The 21,799-nt window shown below is 41.1% G+C and overlaps 1 protein-coding gene and 1 long non-coding RNA gene across 3 annotated transcripts in view; one reads left to right on the plus strand and one right to left on the minus strand.

Annotated features, from left to right (window-relative positions):
- TBXAS1 (thromboxane A synthase 1) overlaps positions 1-21,799 on the minus strand; it is a 150,040-nt gene that overhangs the window by 103,959 nt on the left and 24,282 nt on the right. For both annotated transcript variants that reach the window (XM_059933233.1, XM_059933232.1), the window contains exons 2-3: positions 10,072-10,165; positions 7,353-7,405 (exon numbers count right to left, since the gene is read on the minus strand). In XM_059933233.1, the coding sequence (XP_059789216.1) occupies positions 7,353-7,405; positions 10,072-10,165 (147 nt within the window). The remainder of the gene's footprint in view (positions 1-7,352; positions 7,406-10,071; positions 10,166-21,799) is intronic.
- Positions 1-21,799, plus strand: part of LOC132371749 (uncharacterized) — a 129,242-nt gene that overhangs the window by 90,691 nt on the left and 16,752 nt on the right. The gene's annotated exons all lie outside the window — the stretch shown is intronic.

The raw sequence follows: 21,799 nt of genomic DNA on the forward strand, positions 1-21,799 counted from the left end.
GGGTCTCATTCTGAGGCGTGCACTCCCTATTAGCAGCAGAAACTTAAAAGTTTGACTCCTGCGCATTGTCTGGGAGGCAATTTTGCAACTGTGGCTTCACTTCAACCTAAGATTTCTGCCTTTCTTCAACATCTATGATTCTATGGAGCTCAGTCCAGTTTAAAAATGAGAACAACCTCCCCATATCAGCTGCCCAGTGTGAGTCTGAATACTTGTATTTTTTTCAACAAATCGGCAATAGTTTCCACCCCACCCATCCTCTCCCTCATTTTCAAGTCCAGCATATTCAGATGCCTCAGTGTCTTCTAAAGCAAAGAGCAATCACGTGACACAGGGTGCAACAGGCGGAGTCCTTAGGATCCTTTTAGTTCCCAGAGTTCTGGATCTATGGAAATAGGCCAGCAAACCTCCCACATGTTGATGACAGAGCCATCTGACTGCATTAAAGTAAACCATCTCTATGCAGCTCTTCAGCCTCATCTAAATAGTACACAAGCACGATGGTGAAGAAGTTTTCACACCTTAGTCAGTTCCGGAACACACGCTTTCCTCCTGGAATGGAATCTTAAATGAGCTTAAAAAAAAGTGTCTGAACGACCCTATTGTTATCTTTGCTGATGCCACATGTTTTTCCACATGTATCCCAAAGTTCTCAGCTTCCTCACTGCCTGGTGACAAGGTGTTATTAGTTCATACGTGCTAGGTAGTTAAATAGAACATGGTGCTAAGAACCTCCAAGTTGGAGGCATATGAGACACCTCTACCTCCTGTGGGCGTGAACTTTGGGTCTAAGTGCCGTGTCCTTTATGCTAAAGTCTTCTTTATATTTGCTAAATTGATTTTTTAAAATAAATTTATTTATTTATGTTATTTTTGGCTGTGTTAGGTCTTCGTTGCTGTGCGCGGGCTTTCTCTATTTGCGCGAGTGGGGGCTACTCTTCACTGCAGTGCACGGGCTTCTCATTGCGGTGGCTTCTCTTGTGCCGGAGCACGGGCTCTAGGCGCACGGGCTTCAGTAGTTGTGGCATGCGGGCTCACTAGTTGTGGCATGCGGGCTCTAGAGCACAGGCTCAGTAGTTGTGGCACACGGGCCCAGCTGCTCCGCGACATGTGGGATCTTCCCGGACCAGGGCTCGAACCCGTGTTCCCCGCATTGGCAGGCGGATTCTTAACCACTGCGCCACCAGGGAAGCCCTGATTCTTTTTTTTTTTTTTTAAGGTGCAGAGACCTAAGGTCCCCTGGGAGATAGACTGCTTTAGATTCTGATACTCACAAAGATGTTCTTAGAATACTCTATTGCTGCTAGGTATAAGAAGGTGCTATACGTACCAAACGGGAGTATTCAGCGTGGCACTAGCCTATGATCGAGCAGAAGAATGGAGCAGAGAAGTCAGGAATACATATAGGAACCAATAAATGATAAAAATGACATTTTAAATCAATTGGGAAAGGATGCATTAACAGAAGGAACGTCACCATCTGGAAACAATGAGGGTGGATCCCTACTTCCATCCTTACCTTCAAATAAATTCCTGGTGGATCAAATATCTAAATTTTCAAATGAAATAAAAAACACTAGAAAAAAATGGAAGTTTAAAAATATATATCCTTAGTGGAGAAAGCCTTACTGGGTAAGATACAAAATGTAGACACCATTAAAATAGATTAAATTCAACAATACAAAAACAAATGTTTTCTGATTGGAAGAGATACACAATAAACAAAGTCAAAGACGTGATAAAAAGGAGAGAATGTTTGCAACATATATTAAACATAAAGGGCTATTTTCTTTTTTTTAATGGTGAATTATTACTGTATATTGACTGAAGCAGCTTGGTAATATTGCAAGTCTTTTAAAAACCCATTTTATTAAAGTATAATACCCTTACATACAGAAAAGCATCATATACATTATTGAAAAGTGTACTGATCATGAATTTTCGCAAACTGAATACTCTCATTGGCAGCTAAAGGAAGAAGCAGAAGATTTCCAGTGACCCAGACCCCTCGTGAAGGGCTATTTTCTTTAATAAATAAAGAGCTTCTACAAATAAATCGGGAAAAGATCAATAACCCAGTAGAAAAGTGGCAAAGGATTTTTCAGAAATTTTAAACCTATGAAAAGATGCTCAAACTTGCTCATAATTAGAGAAATGCAAGTTAAAACTACCATCAAATGGTAAAGATTTAAAACTGTGACCACACATTTTTAATGTGTGAGGGAACCAGGTGCCTTCATCTGCTTATTTATGGGAGTGTAAATTGCTCCCTAGTGAGAGCAATTTAGCTATATTTACCAAAATAAAAATGTAGATAATCTTTGACCTAATAATTCCATTTCGAGGAATTTATCCTACAGACATACTTACACAAGATAGTAATGATGTATACACAAGAATATTCACTGCTGCATTGTTTATAAAAGCAAAAGGCGTTCATCAACTGAGAACTTGTTTTTAAAATGAGCATACATCCATACAGTGGAATCTTTAAAAAAATAGAACAGCATTTAATAAGAATGAGTGTGTTGAAACGGGACAATTTCCCAAATATCATTAATGAGCAAAGCAAGGTGAAGAACTACATCTATCATATATTATTCATCTGAGTATTCAGAAATTGATAACAGTTTGCTTCTGAGGAGGACTGGCTGAGGGTTCGAGGTGGGAGTCCGTTTTACTTTTTTGCTGTGTCTTTGTACTTTATGAATGATGTGCAATGTGTATGTTTATCTACTCACAACCTAATGTTCTAATGGGAGTTTATAAGATTATTCAACAAATCTGGCTTGATGAAGGGGTGGATACAGGAATCAAATGGAGGGGCATGGGTGATGGATACCAGGAAGTGTGGAAGTCAAATTCAACAAGACGGAACTAAGTGTCTACTAGAAATCAAGATGAAAGCGATGCGGGGGGGCAAAAAGAAATGGGGATGAGGCTAACTAAAAGAATAACTGCAGAGCTACCACTTACAACAGAGATGAGGTAAGGGGAAAAGGGGCTTTGGATAGGAGCCTTTAGGAGTTGCACGTGAGCTGAACTTAGGCGGCTGTGTATGTATTTCTAAGTTAATTCACAGTAACAGCACAATAAATGCTTGTCACCCACTGGCTTACAAAGTCAGTCACGAATTGGAGGGAACATAATCTCTATCCTGTTTACACTCAATCACAAATGTATGATGATTATGTTGATACTCTTCTTTTAGGCTTTGGGAAGGAATATAAATCCAGTTTGGGGCTCAATCTCAGACTGAAGGAGTTAACAAGTAATCATTAATTGAAGGTTATCTAAAGCAGTAAAGCCTTTCTTTCTTCATATTATGTTGCCAGGGGTACATTAGTCCCCCCTTACCTGCAGTTTTGCTTTCCCTGGTTTCAGTTACCTGTGGTCAACTGTGGTCCAAAAATGTTAAGTGGAAAATTCCGGAAATAAACACTTCATAAGTGTTCAATGGTTAAGTGTTAAAATGTTCTCAGCAGTGTGATAAAATCTCCTGCCATAAAACTCACCCAGGACGTGAATCATCCCTTTGTCCAGCATATCCTGCCCACCCATTGGTCACTTAGTAGCCAAATCAGTTTTCAGATCGACTGTCATGGTATCTCAGTGCTTGTGTTCAAGTAGCCCTTATTTTACTTAATAACAGCCCTACAGTACAAGAGTAATGATGCTGACAATTTGGATACGCCAAAGAGAAGCTATAAAGTGCTTCCTTTCAGTGAAAAGGTGGAAGTTCTCCACTTAATAAGGAAAGAAAAAAATCATACGCGGAGGTTGCCAAGATCTACAGTAAGAACGAATCTTCCGTCCATGAAATTGTGAAGAAGGAAAAAGAAATTTCTGCTAGTTTTGCTGCCACACCACAAACCGTAAAAGTTATGGCCACAGTGCCTGACAAGTGCTTAGTTAAGATGGAAAAGGCATTAAACTTGTACAGTAAGGTATTCTGAGAGAGAGAGACCACATTCACATAACTTTTATTACAATATATTGTTATAATTGTTCTATTACTGTTGTTGTTAATCTTTACTGCGCTTAATTTATAAATTAAACTTTATCATTGGTATGTATGTACAGGAAAAGCATGATTTACATAGGGTTCAATACTATCTGTGGTTTCAGGCATCTACTGGGGGTCTTGGGACATACCCCTCGAGGGTAAGGGAGGGGGCTACTGAACTAATGTGCAGTTCAAGGGCGTTCTAATCATGGATTGTGAAGAAAAGTTGTATAGGTGTGCATGCCAGCCCTCCGGCTTTACAGTCAAGTTCAAAGGAGCCAGAGACAATGTGCATAGTTTTATTTGCACAGGGCCTAGCAAAGCAGGCGGCATAATTAGACACTTGGTGAAGACACTGGATTCTCAGTGGTGGTCGTGGTGATGGTAATAAACATTGGTGCTGTCAGCCTCTCTCAGCGGAAGGCTTCTCCAGCACTACCTTCCTCAAAGCAGGAAAGGGACAAGGAGAAGAAGCAGGTTTCCAGTTTTGGGACCCAAACTCTGACTGAGTTGCTATGGTGACAACAGATAATAAGCATAAATAATCATCAGGTTTGGTTTTCAGGTACAGAGTAAAGAGAAGACCCTCTCTGCCCACATTTTCTCCCAACATATAGTACTGCCCCGTCATCCAAGGACACATGCATCTCTGTATGGCCTTAACTGCATGGGGTTTCACTTGTCAAATGATCAATCAATCTATTTCAATTTTAAGGGGACCAACATGGGATCAATAATGTTTCCTAATGACAGAAGGAGTCTAAAAGTTAAGACAATTCAAACCAAATCATTTCCTGAAAGAAGGATCTTTCATTGATCATGACCCATCCTTGCCATTCCCAATCAGTGAAACCATTTTGTTCAAATTTAAGCAGTAACAAAATAATTTTTAGGGCTAGAACGGACCTTAAATATAGACTAGTTAAACCCTTTCATCTGAAAAGGTAAGCATACTGAGTCTCACCCAGGTTACAGAGCTCAAACAGGACTTTACCCCGCCACTGCAGTGCCTCCCAATCCAGCAGTGGACACATTGAAAAAGAAGTCAGCATTTTAAGGCTCATCATTTTTTCTAAAGCAGAAAAAGTTGATAGCTTTGTATGAAGAAATTATGCCATCACCTTTCATTTTTTTCCCTTTTTACCAGAGTTGATACTGCATTTTCTCTCTCTGCAACCTCACCTGAAATCTCTATGATTTAAGTTTTCTTGAAACAAAAAGGGTACCTTGTGTTAAAGTTGGGGGTGAAAGTTGATTGGACATCCTGTTGTCAAGGAAATCAGTTGTTTCTCTCTCTCTCTCTCACTCACACACACACACACACACACACACCACCACCACCACCACCACCACCACACAATCCACCAGTTAATACAGTGCCATTTAAACTCTTCATCTGACATTTAAAAATTATTTTAAAATACCCAAGGGCTGTACTCTGAAAATCTGTACAGAAGTACTCCAGGGAGGTAATTCCTAGAACTCAAACTCAGGAAGGCCTTTTTCTAATTCTGGGGAAGCCACCATCCTTCTGAGTCGGTGCTATGTCTCAGAAATGTATGAGACAGTCTCCAAGGTCAATGTCAAGTCAACTGCAGAATGAGACTGTTGGAAAGATAAGTTCTTGAGTACCTACTATGCTTAAAGCAGGAAGCTATGAACTAAAAAAAAAAAAAAGAAAAAAAGTAAGTAAAGACCAAGCTAAAAGGAATCTTAGAGAGTGAGGTGGAGTTCCCTATTACTAAAAATATGCACCATCTCCCCACTCTTCCTTCAGAGGAATACATCTCCCTGATCCATCAGTGTCAGGTTTGGCCGAGTAACTTGCTTTGGCCTCACTGCACACAGAGTGCGCTTTCTGCCTTGCCTTTGAGTTTGGCCATACAACTTGGTTTGGCCAATAGAATGTTAGCAGAAACTTAAAATGTTCTTGCATTTTGGGGCTTGCTCTCTTGAGCCTTTGCCTTCACCGTGAGAAGAGCCTGCCCTGGCTTGCCTGCCATTCCAAGGAGGATGAGACAAGTGCGGAGCGCAGCTGCCCCAGCTGGGCCTGGCCTAGATGAGCCACTTCCCCAGCTGCACCTGCAGAAAGAAGCACCAGGAAGCCCAGCTGAGCTTCCCAGCCGGGCGAGCTTAGATCAGCCAATTCCAGCCAACCCTTAGGCACATGATCAATAATAACTTATTGTGTTTAAATCACTGCATTTTGGAGTAGTTTGTTATCCAGGAGTAACAAGCTAATCAGAGACCATCTAGTAGAATATCTTCAGGTACTACCTTTGCAGTGTTACATAGTAAACTAAAGAGTGATAGCAAACTAAGGAGAACTTGGCCAAAACCGTGGATCTCCTGGCATTTCCACAAAGAATACAAGTGAATCCCTTTTGAAAATCAACGCTGGGGGAACAAGCATCATGTCGTATGGATAGAAGGGCTCACAAACCACTGGACCCCGTTAGGATATACAGTAGGGACACCACAGAACTTTGCTGCACCTAAAAAAGTTATCAGAGACCTGAAAATCTGCAAAAGAGCTACCAAAAATCATCCATCCAGTAGCTGAGGGAAGCTGCGTGAGAAAAGACTAAAATGTCTAGGACTCCAGTGTGGAAGGATGTGTGCTGAGAATCAAGATGATTCAAGTCTGTTAAGTCTTGAATAGGGTAAATGGTCTGATCATGGGTTTGTTTGTCAGATTCTCGATTTTTTTTTTTTAAAGAAGCATACTCTGAACCATAAAGAGGGAAAATACAGGAAAAATATGGGGAAGGCTTATATTACTTCACGTGGCTGAGAATTAGGGTGACCATGTGACCCAGTATATCCTGGTCAGTCTTAGTTTCTGCTGTTGTTCTGGGGTAATTAGGAATAGCACCCCCTTTAACTTTCAAATGTGTACCGTCTCGGATAGTAGATTATATGGCCATATAGCTGACAGCATATTTTACCCATGGGGTTGAACAAAACAGGTCCAAGTAAGGTTTAGATAAGTTCATGGGGAAAGACTTGCCATGGGTTGTCAAGGCAAATTAGACTGAGGTGTGGCCATTGTGTCCTTTGCAGCACACCTTTGGCACAGTGGTGAGAGATGGTCAAGGCACCCAGGGCCTGACTCAGATGGTCAGGGTTTAGAGGCTGGGAAGTGGTGCTCTTCAGGCTAGCACCGTGCACACTGGGGACCCCTGGGGTCTTCTCTAGGAGCCCTGTCTATACTGCTGGGCACTCGCTTTGTGGATCCTCAAAAGTTATAAACACATGCAACATTCCCATTCTTGTCATTCCTTCCATATCAATTCAACACACACAAATCAAAATATATGGTAGAAGAATGGAGTTTCCCTCTTACCCACTCAGAGGTCCATATTGCTTTCTGAGCTCCATCTGGCTTTCCCAGAAACCCTGCAGAAAACAGAGCACTGTAGTAAGAATCAGATGAAACAACATTTCAAATATTCAAACTTATTCAGAAAGAAAGTCTGGAATAGTGAGAACACAATTACATAAACAATAAAAAATAATTGAAGTTATATTGTTTTCAAGTACTTTGGAGTAATAGAATAAACTAGTTGTGTGAAAAAACAATATCGCCAAGAGAAAGTCTCAGTCAGCTCTGCTTTAATGGACAGAAGAGATCATCTGTACTTATCCTGTTTTTGTATAATTGCTGCTAAAATATTTGAAAATTGTTTGCTTTCTCAACCATGTTCACATTCTCCTCTGCAATTTGGTTTATATTATTATTATTTGGGGCAAAACCTCTTTTCACAGCCACTATATGTGTAAATGTCTGCTGAGTGTACCCAAATTATCACAAATTCTGAATTATGATCCAAGTTAAATTTTAACTAAAATCAACATATTCAAAGCATAAGAACCTTAGAGCGACTTTATATATTAGACACACTTTGGGGTGGGAAAGGAGGATTCCTGGAGATATACATGGGGTGGAGTAGGGGTAGAGGGTCAGAAAATGCTAGACCCACTGTGCTGCAGGGGCAGAGTATGTGTGCAGATGTACACAGGGGGATGGTATGGGTGAAGGCTTGGAGATGGCTGGATCCATCGTGTTGTGGGAAAGAAGTAAACATGAAAATATTCTCGGGTTGGGATGGAGGCAGAGGAGAGGAAAACGCTCTAGAGTTGTGCTGTGGGAATGGAGTGGTCAGGCAGATATACAACGTGTGGGTGAGAGTAGAGAGTTGGGGGGTAGAACAGGTGGATGCTCTTAATGGAAATCCGTCCCAGGCTCATTAAATCTAGCTACGCTGTCTAAGCTTGCCGTCTATCAAGGAAAGCTCATGTGACTGTAGAAACGGTCGATGAAATAACTATGTTCTAGCAAGAACTTGGCAGGGTTTGCAGCTACAAGGATGACGAACAGAAAAGGAGCCTATGTGGAAATTATCCAGAGGCAGGGCACAGTGCTCTTGTCACATCGACGGGGATACAGCTTTCCTCAAAATGTTGAGACTAAGTTAATTACTCGACTGAAGGCAACTGATCATGTCCCCCCAGAAATATGTGACATTTATTTGCTTCAATTTCCTATCTGGTTTGTTGTTCTGTTTTGGTACTTAGAAATGTCTTCACACTTGCTCCAAGGAGCTCATGGGGAGCCTTGATGAGACGCTGTTGGTGAGCTGAAAGTTGTGGCCTGCCCACCCCTGAGCTAGATAGGAGAGAAGGAGGTGTTTAAAAAAACGCTGGGAAGAGAGAAACAGCACTAAAGAGTGGAAAGGGGTGTTGGACTGAGAAAGGGACAGAAAGGAACAGAAGAGAAACTGAGATGGGAAGGAAAAAGGACAGAAATAGCCTATGTTATTTTCTATCTAACGCCAAGGGCCAGCCTTTCCGGGGGCAGGTGTGGGGAAATCCTAAAGAGATCTTAAGGGGATGTTATCAGGATTGGCCCCAATTTCGTCCTTCCTGCCTTTGTTTGGCTTAGTGGCTCTTCACATGCAGGATCTGTAGGCTCCTGATGTTGGGTCTGGTGGCAGCACCCCCAGGAGTTAGCAGAATAAATCATCCGGCTTCTGAGAAAACCCAACGTGAGGAAAAAAATAACCTTCGAAGATAGAGTCCTGGGCCCCTATCTCCAAATGCCCTCTGGCATTTCCACTTCCATGTTACTTTGGAAAATCAAAGGCACCTCCTTAAACCAGCCAACCTCCTGACCTTTGATTTTTGTCAACTCCCAGCCATTCTCCCTTGAATCCTCCACACCTGATTCGCCACAAGAGTTACTAATTTTGCCCCCGCTGTTCTTCTCTTTCACTCTCATCTCCACCCGGGGCCAAGCCCTCACCACTTCACATCCAGACCTCAACAGCAGTTGGATTCTACAGACCTGACCTAAATCTTCCCCCTTGCAGAGAAATCTTCCTCTTTGGTGTCCCCCTCCCCACTTCTATGCAGCAGTAATGGGACACGCACAGTTCTTCACTTGCCTTTCTGGACTGTCAGTGATCTAGCCTGTCTCTCTCTCTCTCTCTCTCTCACACACACACACAGCGGTGTTCCCTGGCACTCCCCAATCTCCTCTTTCTAGTGCAGGCTGCTTCCCAAGCTGTGCCCTATTTCTCACATGGTGCAATCATACACGTCATTGCTCCCCACCTGGTGTGTGTGTCCTTGTCTTTGTGTCTATCGCTCCTGTAGACTCCCTCCTCCAGGAAGTCCTCCAGGATGACTCTAGCCCTGATGAAACTCCCTCTCCTCTGAAGGACAACCTCAGCTACCATCTCTACCACCCACGCTAGCACTAGGGCATGGGCAACTTCTACTTCTTCCACATTCCAGGGCCTGGCACACCTTAGACACTCATTAATTGGGTTTTTGGATGAATGAATGGATGCCAGGACTCAGTATGTATTGATGAGTGATCAGTGAGGGATCATTCTCATCACATAAGAATTGATGCAAGCAGAGGAAGGCTCATCCCGTGGCACCTTCACACATAGACCTCCCTGGGTGTGGGCGACCTAGACGAGAGCAATGCTTTGTGGGTAAAGCTGCACTGGGCTCAGAGCATCGTATGCCAAAAGACAGTGGAAGGTAGCCCTTACCTGGCGGAAAAATGTCAAGTTTCCAATAAAAGGAGAAGGCTTGGGATGTCTGATGCCCAGCTTCTCTAGTCTTGAAAATGCTGATGTGGAGTACCTGAGGGGAAAAGCACATTTTAAAAACCAAGACACAAGTTTGCATTCACACTTCTGGCCCTGTTAGAAATCAGAATTATTGAGTTCACCAGAAGTAAGGGTGGAGGAAGTTTCCAATTGACAGCATCTAAGGACTGAAGAGGTGGAGGCCTAGAGGTGAGGGAGTGGCATGAATAGAGCTCAGTAAACTCCTCCTGATTAACAGGCTTGAGATCAAGTCATCCTCAGATCTCTTAGCTGGAAGTCCGCTTAGAGATGACGTAGCCCAAATGCCCCTTCCCCACCTACAATTTCCATCAGTAAATTTTTTAAAAATTTAATTAATTAATTAATTTATTTAGGCTGCGCCGAGTCTTAGTTGAGGTGCGCGGGATCTTCCTTGCGGCATGCGAACTCTTAGTTGCGGCATGTGTGCGGGATCTAGTTCCCCCACCAGGGATCGAACCCAGGCCCCCTGCATTGGGAGCGCGGAGTCTTACCCACTGGACCACCAGGGAAGTCCCAGTAAATTTTTTTTAAAACTGCACCTTGGGAATTCCCTGGCAGTCCAGTGGTTAGGACTCTGCAATTTTACTGCCTAGGGTCCAGGTTCGATCCCTGGTTGGGGAATTAAGATCCCACAAGCTGTGTAGCGTGGGCACCTCCCCCCCCCAAAAAAAACCCAACCAAACTGCACCTCTCCCCACTTCAGCTCCTCGGCCTTTAAATCTACCATGAACAATTGTCTTACAAGGCAAAGCAAAAAAAGTAACAATGGCAAAAATCAGTTCCCTGTGCAAATATGTGGTTTTCCTTGGTCAAAAGTGATCCCTGGATATAATTTTTCCCTCATCACAATCGATGGCCTAATAGAGAAAAATAAAAAATAGGGATGGAAGGGACACACCATGGAGACAAGACCTCATCACCAACCACTTACAAACTCTTTATGTCTGTTTTCATGGCCTGAAACCATATGGGAAGCATATTTTCCTTACCCAAAATCAGGAAACGTGGCCCGACAGATTTCTGTGCCACTTTCCAGGAGAAAGCGGCAGTCTGAGAAGTGCAGTGTGGCTGTCAAAACATTGGAATTACTAGGATATTTCAACAGTTTATGGGAACAGAGGGATAACACAGTGAAAGTCAGAATTGGCTTAGAAAAACCTGGACATATGGCTGTAATCCCTAATCAGCCAGCCAATTAGGTCAAAAGTTCAGTTAGTTCAGAAAAATTAATGAGTCAAACTGGGTGTTTAGCATCATGCAAAGATCAGCCAAATCTCAATTTAAGAGCAAGGAAAAATATAGAGAATATTCATACAGCCAGACTTCATAGGAGTACTGGAACTTAAAAAAACCCACTGCTCTAAGACTCACTTATCATTAGAAACATGGAATGTTTGCTGTAGACTCGGACCTTCCCCTTTGCTGCCTGCTGTCCAATAAGGAGCACTTAAAATAAGAACATTTCAATGAATACTCAAATATTCAGGGAAAGGACAACAGGTTAACTGTTGATTTGTGTTATTCTGAGCAAAGCATCTACCTTTAAAGTGGCCACAGGGAGAGCCAAGCCAGGGCAGAAAGGGAAGGTGGGCTCTCCTCCAGTTCTCCCGACCAAGGTTTCCACCATATAGCTGCATTATTGGGTTTGAATGAATCCCCAGGACATCACATTTAAGTTCACGTTCAAGTGTAATTACAAACCACACTCAAGAGCCATGTGTGAATTACGTGGATTAGTCATGCCAACATTCCTCTTCATTAGTGTGTATGCCAAAGGTTGACAGCAGAGTGTGTAAAAGTTATTCAAGTAGACTATGATGTTTTAAATAACCCCCTTCACACGTAAGAGGAAAGACCAGAGGAGACTTACCAGTCCACTTAACACTCCCTTCAACATCCTCAAATCTGGTTTCTAGTTCATTTTTTCATCAGTTTTTGTGAATTATTTTCTAAATGTAATCTCTAATGGGTAGAAAGAAATATGTCGATCTTGGGCCACGTAATTACCTCTTAATTTTGTAATTAGATGTCTTGATTGTCTAATTAAAGGACAAGAAGTCTGTGCCTAATTACACATGCTAATTATCATGCAAGCCCATGCCCTAATTATGTAACTCCACTTACAAAAATACCACTGTGTGTCTCTGCACAAAATTCAGACATTTCCAAGCATATGGCATCAGCAGAGAATGTTCTGGACACAACCATAAACTTCAGTTTGCAGCCTGGAGTCAAGTATAGAACTTAAGCGTCTTCAGCGAGGAATTGGCCAAATGTTGCCATCAGTAACTAGAGGCCTTGCACTAAAATCTGCAGGGAGAGATCACTGTCTCCAGACTTCTGAGCAAAATTGCAAAGTGGGTTCCTTTGCTCCCACTTCCTCCTCTGCATCCATGTTTCATATTCTCTGGTCCCAGGCTCCGCTCTGTCTCAACAGGCTCCTAAACCAGAATCCATGGACTTCAGGAGTTAGGGGTTGAATTGTGTCAACCCCCCCGCCACACCCCCATAAAATAAGTTGAAGTCCTAACCCCCAGTATCTCAGAATATGATCTTATTTGGAGATAGGGTGGCTGCAAATGTAATTAAAGATGAGGTCATACTGAAGTAGAGTGGACCCCTAATCCATTATGGCTGGTGTCCTCATAAGAGGACGCCATGTGAAACATGGAGACACAGGGAGAATGCCATGTGATGACAAAGGCAGAGATTGGAGTTACATGGCTGCAAGCCAGGAAACGCCAAAGATTGTCAGTAAACCATTGGAAGCTAGGAAGAGACAAGGAAGGATTGTTCCCTACAGATTTCAGAGGGAACATGGTCCTGCAAAAACCTTGATTTCAGACTTCTGGCTTCCAGAACTGTGAGACAACAAACTGGTGTTTTCAGCCCAGTTTGTGTTGTTTTGTTATGGCACCTCTAGGAAACTGGTACACCAGGAATGAATGAGTTTTAGAGAGTCAATGAAAAAAAAATTTTTTTTAATGTCTCCTGTTACCTTAAAAATTGTCATTGTGGGGGGCTTCCCTGGTGGCGCAGTGGTTGAGAATCTGCCTGCCAATGCAGGGGACAAGGGTTTGAGTCCTGGGCTGGGAGGATCCCACATGCCGCGGAACAGCTGAGCCCGTGCGCTGCAACTGCTGAGCCTATTCTCTAGAGCCCACGAGCCACAGCTACTGAGCCCGTGTGCCACAACTACTGAAGCCCGCGTGCCTAGAGCCCATGCTCCACAACAAGAGAAGCCACCTCAATGAGAAGCCCGCACACCACAATGAAGAACAGCCCCTGCTCGCCGCAACTGGAGAAAGCCCGCGCGCAGCAACGAAGACCGAACACAGCCAAAAATAAATTTATTATTTTTTTAAATTGTCATTGTGAAAATTTTATTTTTTATGTCAAATTGGGCCATTAAGTCCTGAGCCATCAAAAAAGTGGTGGTGGCCAGGATGCTAGTAAATCAGGTGACATGCAGACATCGTGCAACCACCATGTTGCGATTTTTAGAATAGCTTCTCTTTGATGGGAACTAATGCAAGTGTATTCCACAATTATGAACATGAACATCTGTCATTGTTTACATTAAGGATACTTAAGTTGGAAAACGACAACGGAAAGGATATGTAGTAGCTTCAGATAGAATCCTTTGGTTTTACTTCTACAACCAAAGTAGTCAATTATCCCTGTAGGATACAAATCCTGCCGTACCAGTGGTGCTCCTTCTATTGTCCATTCTCAAAATAAATGGAACCACATGGGATCATTTTCAACATAAGAAATTCCCCAGTACTTTGTCTTCCCCAAGACAAAGCCCTTTCTTGATGCATTCAACAAGAGTGGTCAGCCCATCGCTTAGCCCAAGCAGCCACTCATGATAAATTGGGGGACATTTTGATAAATTGTCTATTAAAGAGATGAGCGCTGATTGAGGTTGGAGCCAAAGTAGAAAAGAGTTAAACGATGGCTTGTCCTCCAAGAGTCCCTCATTGTGTATCTTAAGCAGCGGCCATAGAGGAGTTGGCTTCTCTCTTGTGTTCTTCTGGGAACGGCCAGCTCCTAGGCTCATTCCTTATGTCTTCACAATCCCTATCAGAGAATGTCTACTGGGACTTCCCTGGTGGTGCAGTGGTTAAGAATCCGCCTGCCAATGCAGGGGACACGGGTTCGAGCCCTGGTCTGGGAAGATCCCACATGCCTCAGAGCAACTAAGCCCGTGCGCCACAACTACTGAACCTGTGCTCTAGAGCCTGCAAGCCACAACTACTGAGCCCGTGTGCCACAACTACTGAAGCCCATGTGCACCTAGAGCCCGTGCTCCACAACAAGAGAAGCCACCGCAATGAGAAGCCCCTGCACCACAATGAAGAGTAGCCCCCGCTCACCGCAACTAGAGAAAGCCCACGCAGCAACGAAGACCCGATGGGGCCAAAAATAAATAAATAAATAAATAAATAAATAAATAAATATATATATATATATATATATATATATATATATATATATAAAAGAATCTCTACTTAGTGAGCTGTTTTTGGAAATTTCAGCGGCTATTGATATTTTTGAAATGGTGAAAGATTCTTTTGGCAAATATCAATTTTCCTGGGATAAAAATCACGGTGTTCCAGGAAGAGGTAAAGCCTGGGGGTGCGAGGTAACCCACCTGTTCCAACTTTGAAGAAGAGAAGCCCTTTGTCATGGTTACTCTACGCTTGGTGACATGCACGACCATTAAAGGCTTTGCCAGCAATTCCATAAAAGGTTGTGACCACATCAGAAACTTTATTAGACAAGGGCTTAAATTTTTGCCTGTTCAAAAGATTTTAAGACATGGGAGCTGAAGATGAGGTTTGCTAGCTTTCCAGAAAATGAATCTTGAAATGCTTGACAGAAAATTGAGCAAAAAAATCTAGAAATATTAGGGACAAAGCCTACCCTCATTTTATTATAATTGTAGTTTTTTTCTGAGTATATTTTTTATATATATGAGATCCTATTCTCTATAATTTTTTTCTGTTTCTCTATATTTCCACTTTTTCCATTTACCATAAGGAAAAAAATCTCCATGTTATGAATCCTTTATGAATATTATTTTTATGGCTGTATATTCCTCTTGTGGACATATCATAATTTACTAAACTATTTTTATTGTTACATATTTAGGGTGTTTTCAATTTTTTAGTTAATTTAAGTTATGCCACAACAATGAACATCTCTATGCGTCAAGCTTTTCTGGCACTTTACACATGAAGCTTATCCAGATCTGAAATCCCTGAGTCACTGGTTTTAAACACTGGCATGCAATGCCAAATGGCTTTCCAGAGAGTTTGTCCCAGTTAGTCTCAGTGTCAGTGTATCCATTTCACCAAACACTCTCATAAAGTTTTTCCAAATTTTGTAGACACATCAGTATATCTCGATGTCTGCATTTTTTTTTTCATTCCGAGAGAGAGAGAGAACATTTTTTGCCATGCCTTGTCCTCCAACTTAAAAAATATTTCCCAACTTTGAAATTACTCTTTCTTTTTCCCGTTTATTCCCACCACAGTTTATCTAGGTGGCAGGCAGAATTGTGCTACACCAATTGGTTAAAGAACTAGTTGGGAAATGAGCAGTCATCAATAGGTGACTGTGAGTTGACTCCAAGCACACATTTGGGCAGGGAGAGGAGGATTAGCAGATGAATTCTGAACAGACTTTGTTTAGAAAATAACTAGCTACTAACAAGCTCCCCTTGTTAGTTTACTTAAGTTCTGTTTCCTTCTTCCTTGCCCCATTCTTCCCCTACAACAACAATTAAAGAAACTATATAGAAATTGCTTCAGTCATGCCTCAAGACAGGAGTTCTTGGAAATAGAGTTTCCATATGAGGTCTTCTCAGTTCCCCTTTTAGCACCTCATTTTTCTTTTCACATCCTCATCTTCATGTTCAGTGCCCTCTCTTGACCTTGCTCTCAGGGCTGGAAACCATTTGGTGTACATTCATTCGTGTGTCAGTTAGTAGCAGTTAGGTTAGCTCCTAAGATATAACCTGCAAACCAGAATGTTCATTAACTAATTTATAAGAGTAGGTGTCCTTTTCCAGGAACAAGAAACTGATGTATCTACTCAGAGCACCTCCTTTTCAGGTACTTGAGAAGCCAAATCAACCATCAGAGGATGATGTGTTAAGCCAGGTTCTACAGTAAGAGGTGGCCTATCAGAACAGATAAGTCATTGGGACCCTGGGAAAAATAATCCTGCCCCACAGCTGAGCGCATCTCTATAAAGGGTTGGCAAAGAGACAGTGTGCTTGCTGCACCACCCCTCTCTGCCCACTGATTTATAATGCTGCCTCCATCATACACCTCCGTAAGATAGGTGCTTGAGTCTATTCTGATCCATTTGTCTGACTTATGCCAATGCCTCACTATTATAACTCTATTACACCTTTTTATGTAGAGAGTATATAGTATAGAGAAAGTATATCTTACTTTCTCATATTAATTTTAGAATTAGTTTGATGAAAAATCCTGTTGGAATTTTTATTGGAATTGCATTAAATTTATAAATTAGTACCAATGTTATTACAACACTGAGTCTTCTCATCTGTGTATATGTTATATCTCTCCATTGATTCATTCTCTGTCTTAGTAAAATTTTGTAATTTTATGCACAGAGAGTATCTTTTTGCTGTTTACATATATTGGTTATTTTTATTGCTTATATGTAGGAACACCATTTGTTTTTTATGCCAATCTTGTAATCATGATCCTGCTAAACTTTCTTATTATTTCTTCTGGTTTACATGTGGATTCTCTTTGATATCTTATGCTGACAATTCTATTTTATGCAAATAATATCAGTTTGTTCTCTTCTTTTTCCTAATCCTTTTGTCTCACTTTTCATTTTCTTTTCTTATCACATTGGCTGCGACCTTTAGTACAATGTTTAAAAGATACAGTAAGAGAGAACATCTTTTTCTTATTTCTGACTCTATGGGGATGTATCTAATGTTTTAAAATTAAGTATAAGATTTTACTGTAGATTTTTAACAGATATCCTTTATTAGGTTAAGGACATTTCTTCCATTCCTAGTTTTCTTGGAAAAGTTTTCCTTGATTAGTCTTGCTATAGGTTTGTCTATTTAATCTTTTCAAAGCACCAAGTTTTTACTTTTGTTGATCGTTTCTAGTTTTCTCTCTTTTGCTATTGTCTAGTTCATTATTTTATGCTCATTTTTTATTATGATCTTCCTACTATTTTCTTTGGGTTTACTCTTTGTTGTGTGTGTGTGTGTGTGTGTGTGTGTGTGTGTGTATGTGTTTTCTTTTAGCTTTTTTAAAAAAAAATAAATTTATTTATTTATTTTTGCTGGGCGTGGGCTTTCTCTAGTTGTGGTGAGTGGGGGCTACTCTTCATGGCGGTGTGTGGGCTTCTCATTACAGTGGTTTCTCTTGTTGTGGAGCATGGACTCTAGGTGTGCGGGCTTCAGTAGTTGTGGCACACGGGCTCAGTAGTTGTAGCTCGCAGGCTCTAGAGTGCAGGCTCAGTAGTTGTGGCGCACGGGCTTAGTTGCTCCGCAGCATGTAGGATCTTCCCGGACCAGGGCTTGAACCCATGTCCCCTGCATTGGCAGGTGGATTCTTAACCACTGTGCCACCAGGGAAGTCCCTCCTTTAGCTTCTTAACATTTTGGCTCACTTATTTTCAATATTATTTTATTTTTAATAAATGCCTTTAAGGATATAAATCTCCCTCTTATTACTTCTTTAGCTGCATCCCACACATTTTGAAATGTAGTACTTTCATTGTCTGATAGTTGCATTCTAATAGGACACTTCTGAATATAAAATGTGCTGTAAGATGCACACAAACAAAATTCAGTGGGACGGATATTTTGGAGTTGAAAGACTTTCCCATTGCTTTTGAATCCTGTCCATCTCTATCCATGAAATTAAGTAACAGTCATTTATAATTTGTTCCCAAAGACCCAGAAAAGGAGACTTCTTATAATCTTCACTCCTCTGGGGAAGAAAAGGAGGACTACTGAACAAATACATAATTATCTGACTGATATGCAGTTCTTTCCCCAGTAAGAACCACAAAAACAGTCATTGTAGTTAGTAGTCTGACAACAACTTTGTCACAGCACAAGAAAAATACATTTATATAGACAAAGAGAGGTATATGGTTATTATTATTATTTATAATAATTTTTAATCTTTCTTATGTACGAGGGACGGTGCCAAGAACTTTTTTATGCACTGTCTTGTATGAGCCTGCCAACAATTATATAGAGGTAGAAATAAATATTCTTCTCATATTACTGATTAGGAAATTAATACTTAAGGAGATTAATTAGTGTGCCCAAGGTGGCAGCGCTGCTAAGTGATTGAGTCAGAGTTGTCACATTTCAAATATGTGCTGTGTGAACTCCACTAACCTGTTTCTTCCTGTCCTCTAAGCTAAGATGTTGTTGATAAACCACTACATGAGAACATGGCAGAGAATATACTGAGAACAAAGGCAGGTTTCTTAGAAACCAAAGGTATAATAATAACAGATACTAATTAACTGATGACCATGATGAGAGAGAAAGAGAGTCTTTGTCTTTCTAAAGCCAATGGCTTCACTTCTGCTTTTACTCAGAATTCTCAACTGTTTCTTCTTTCTGTTGCATCAATTTCTCCCTCTCTACTGGATCACCGCTATCAGCATACAAACATATTCTAGTGTCTTCCATCTTAAAGGAAAAAAGCAAACTACTTTGATTCCAGCCACTGCCTTAGTTTTCTTTTTTCTTCCCAGTAAAATCCCTTAAAAGCATTATCTAGACATGTTCTCTTCCCTTCTATAGCCATAGTCTCTTCGTCTTCCCAGGTAAGCTTCTGCACCTACCACTTCACCAGAACTGCCCTTGTCAAAGTCAGCCATGGTTTTGATCTTGTCAATCCAGTAATTTCTTGCCAGTTTTTTTTCTTTTTTACTAGCCTCTCAGCAGCATTCAACACAGATGAACATTTCCTTCTTCCTGAAACATTCTCTTTTCTTGGTTTCATGACATCACTCCTCAGGGGCTGATCCTCAGAGTCAGGGGCTGATTCTCAGAGTCTTTTCTGGCTCCTTTCCTTCTATTAGTCCCATCACTTTCAACACCATCTATATGTCAGTCACTTCCACATTTCTATCTCTAGCTCCATTCTCTCCACTGAGCTCGTCTTTATCCAGACACCACCTCGGCTGCACCCTTTTGATGTGTATTAGGCATTTTAAACTTAACATACCTAAATCTGAACCCAATTTTCCCCCTAAAGCTCTTTCTCCTCTTTCATCTCTGTATCACTGTTACAACCACAACCCACCAATTGCTCAAGCCAGAAACCTTTGAGACATGGTAGAGTGTGTAATTATTTAAAATATGACAATCCCTCCCAGTTGGAGGATTATACATCTCTACCCTGTTTACATAAGGCTGATCACGTGACTTTCTTTGGCCAACTGAGCCTGAAAAGACACCATGTGTGCTATGTCCAAGCAGAAGCTTTGAGAGCAACACATGATGAGCCATTTGTCCTTTTCCCTCTGCCATGAGGCCAGTAGTCTCCCAGATGAGAGCTGTTCCCAAAGCCTGGGTTCTGCAATGAAGATGAGGAGGAGCAAAGAAGGAAGTGGTCCATGATAGACATTTAGCATGACTAACAAATAAATATTTGTTGATGTAAATCACTGAGATTTGTTGAGGGCATGAAGGGAGTCAGTTATTACCCAGGAAGAACTTACTTGAAGCTGACTGATATTAGACATGCTTAATTCTTCTCTTTTATTTTTCATACTTTACATACGATCTATCAGCAAATACTTTTAGCTCCATCTTCAAATTAGCTCCGTCTCCATATCTACCCACTTCTCTCCATCTCTTCTACTTCTATCCTGGTACAAGCCCATACGGAGGGTTATTTTCTAGTATCTTGCATATGCATTTATCCACTGATCCATCAAATTTGCTTCTGGGAATTTGTTCTACACATATACGTGAACATAAATATGTACAGGGGTATTTATTTTAGCGTGTTTATAACAGCAAAAGATTGGAAACAACCTACATACCCTTCTGTTTGGGACTGTTTAAATAAATTATGATGCATCCATTCAATAGTATACTATGCAACGAAGGTGGAAAGCCATCAAGATACAATATTACATGAAAATAGTAAGATGCAGAAAATTGAGTTTAGTATGTTTCCATTTATTTTTAAAAAATGGGGAGAGAAAAATAACATTATTTGTATAAGCTTGTATGTTTATTAAAAATATCTCTACAAGTCAAAATAAGAAGTTAATTGGAGAGGTTACCAATTGTACAGATGGAACTGTGGGGATGAGGAATGGGCAGGAAGGAGATGTTTAGTTTGATGTTTTAGTATGGAAATGCAAAAGTAGGCAAAATAGTAAAATGAATTCCCAGGTACCTACCAATCTCTTTAACAATTATCAACTTGTAACCAATCTCGTCTCAGCTTTACTCCCCCACCACCTCATGCCCAGATTTTTTTGAAGCAAATCCATGACATCAAACCATTCCAACTGTAAATATTTCCATACCCTTTACTAAAATATAAGGACTATTTCAAAAAATAACCACAGTATCATTATCACAATTCAAAATAAAAATAGTTCCTTAGTAACGTCAAATATCTAGTCAGTGTTTAAATTTCCCCAATTGTCTCACAACTTTTCTTTACAGTATGTTTGTTGAGTGAGGATCTAAATAAGGGCCACATGTTCATAATTGGGTCAGACGCCTCTGAAGTATTTTTAAGTCTCTAAATTCTCCTTCCAATCCCACCCCACCCCCATTTTTCCCTATGCATTTTTACACAACAAAACCAATGGTGGTGTCTCGTAGGGTTTCCCACAGTCTGAATTCTGCTGGTTGCTTCCCATGGTGTAGATTAACCTGTTCTTCAGTCCTAGTAGCTGAATCTAAACCATTGGTTCCCGAATTTGTCTGAACCTGGAGGAGCTTCAAAAACTTCTGATGCCTGTGTCCCATCCACCCCACGCCCCCCTCACGCCCCACCCCCAGGTGGTGACTTAACTGCCTAAGGTGTGACTTGGGCTTTGGCATCTTAAAAAGATCCTCAGGTGTTTCCAATGTTCAGCCAAGTTTGAAAACCACTGATCCAGAGGCTTTTTCTGCAAGACTTCTCCACAGGAGGTTCACAATCTACTTGTCTCTTTTATTATGAACTTAGCAGCTGTGAGGATTACCACCTAAATCTATTCATTCACCAGGGACTGCAAAGTGGTGATAGTTCTTCATTTATTAGCTAGAATAATTCTGAATTTACCCTCCTCTGCTAAGGACAGTTCACATAAGAAAAGTAGGATCAATGCTTGATTCTTTCCTTTTATTGTTAGTTTTCAAAATAATGAGTTGATTCCATAACCTCTTACATTGGGTACACATGCTATTTTTGTATCATTATGAACTCATGAATTTAAATATACTTGATGTGTTTTGATCCATTGCAATAGTTATTTTTTTCATCAGACTTTGGATAGTGGGAGCTCGTGTAAGTTTGCTCCCGAGTACTTTTTGGGAGAACAGCTTCCCCACTCTCTGAAATGACAAGTTGTTCCAGGTACATCTTGTACGTTTCTTGCCCCA

The sequence above is a fragment of the Balaenoptera ricei genome, chromosome 9 (genome assembly GCF_028023285.1).
Source record: "Balaenoptera ricei isolate mBalRic1 chromosome 9, mBalRic1.hap2, whole genome shotgun sequence".
NCBI lineage: Eukaryota > Metazoa > Chordata > Mammalia > Artiodactyla > Balaenopteridae > Balaenoptera > Balaenoptera ricei.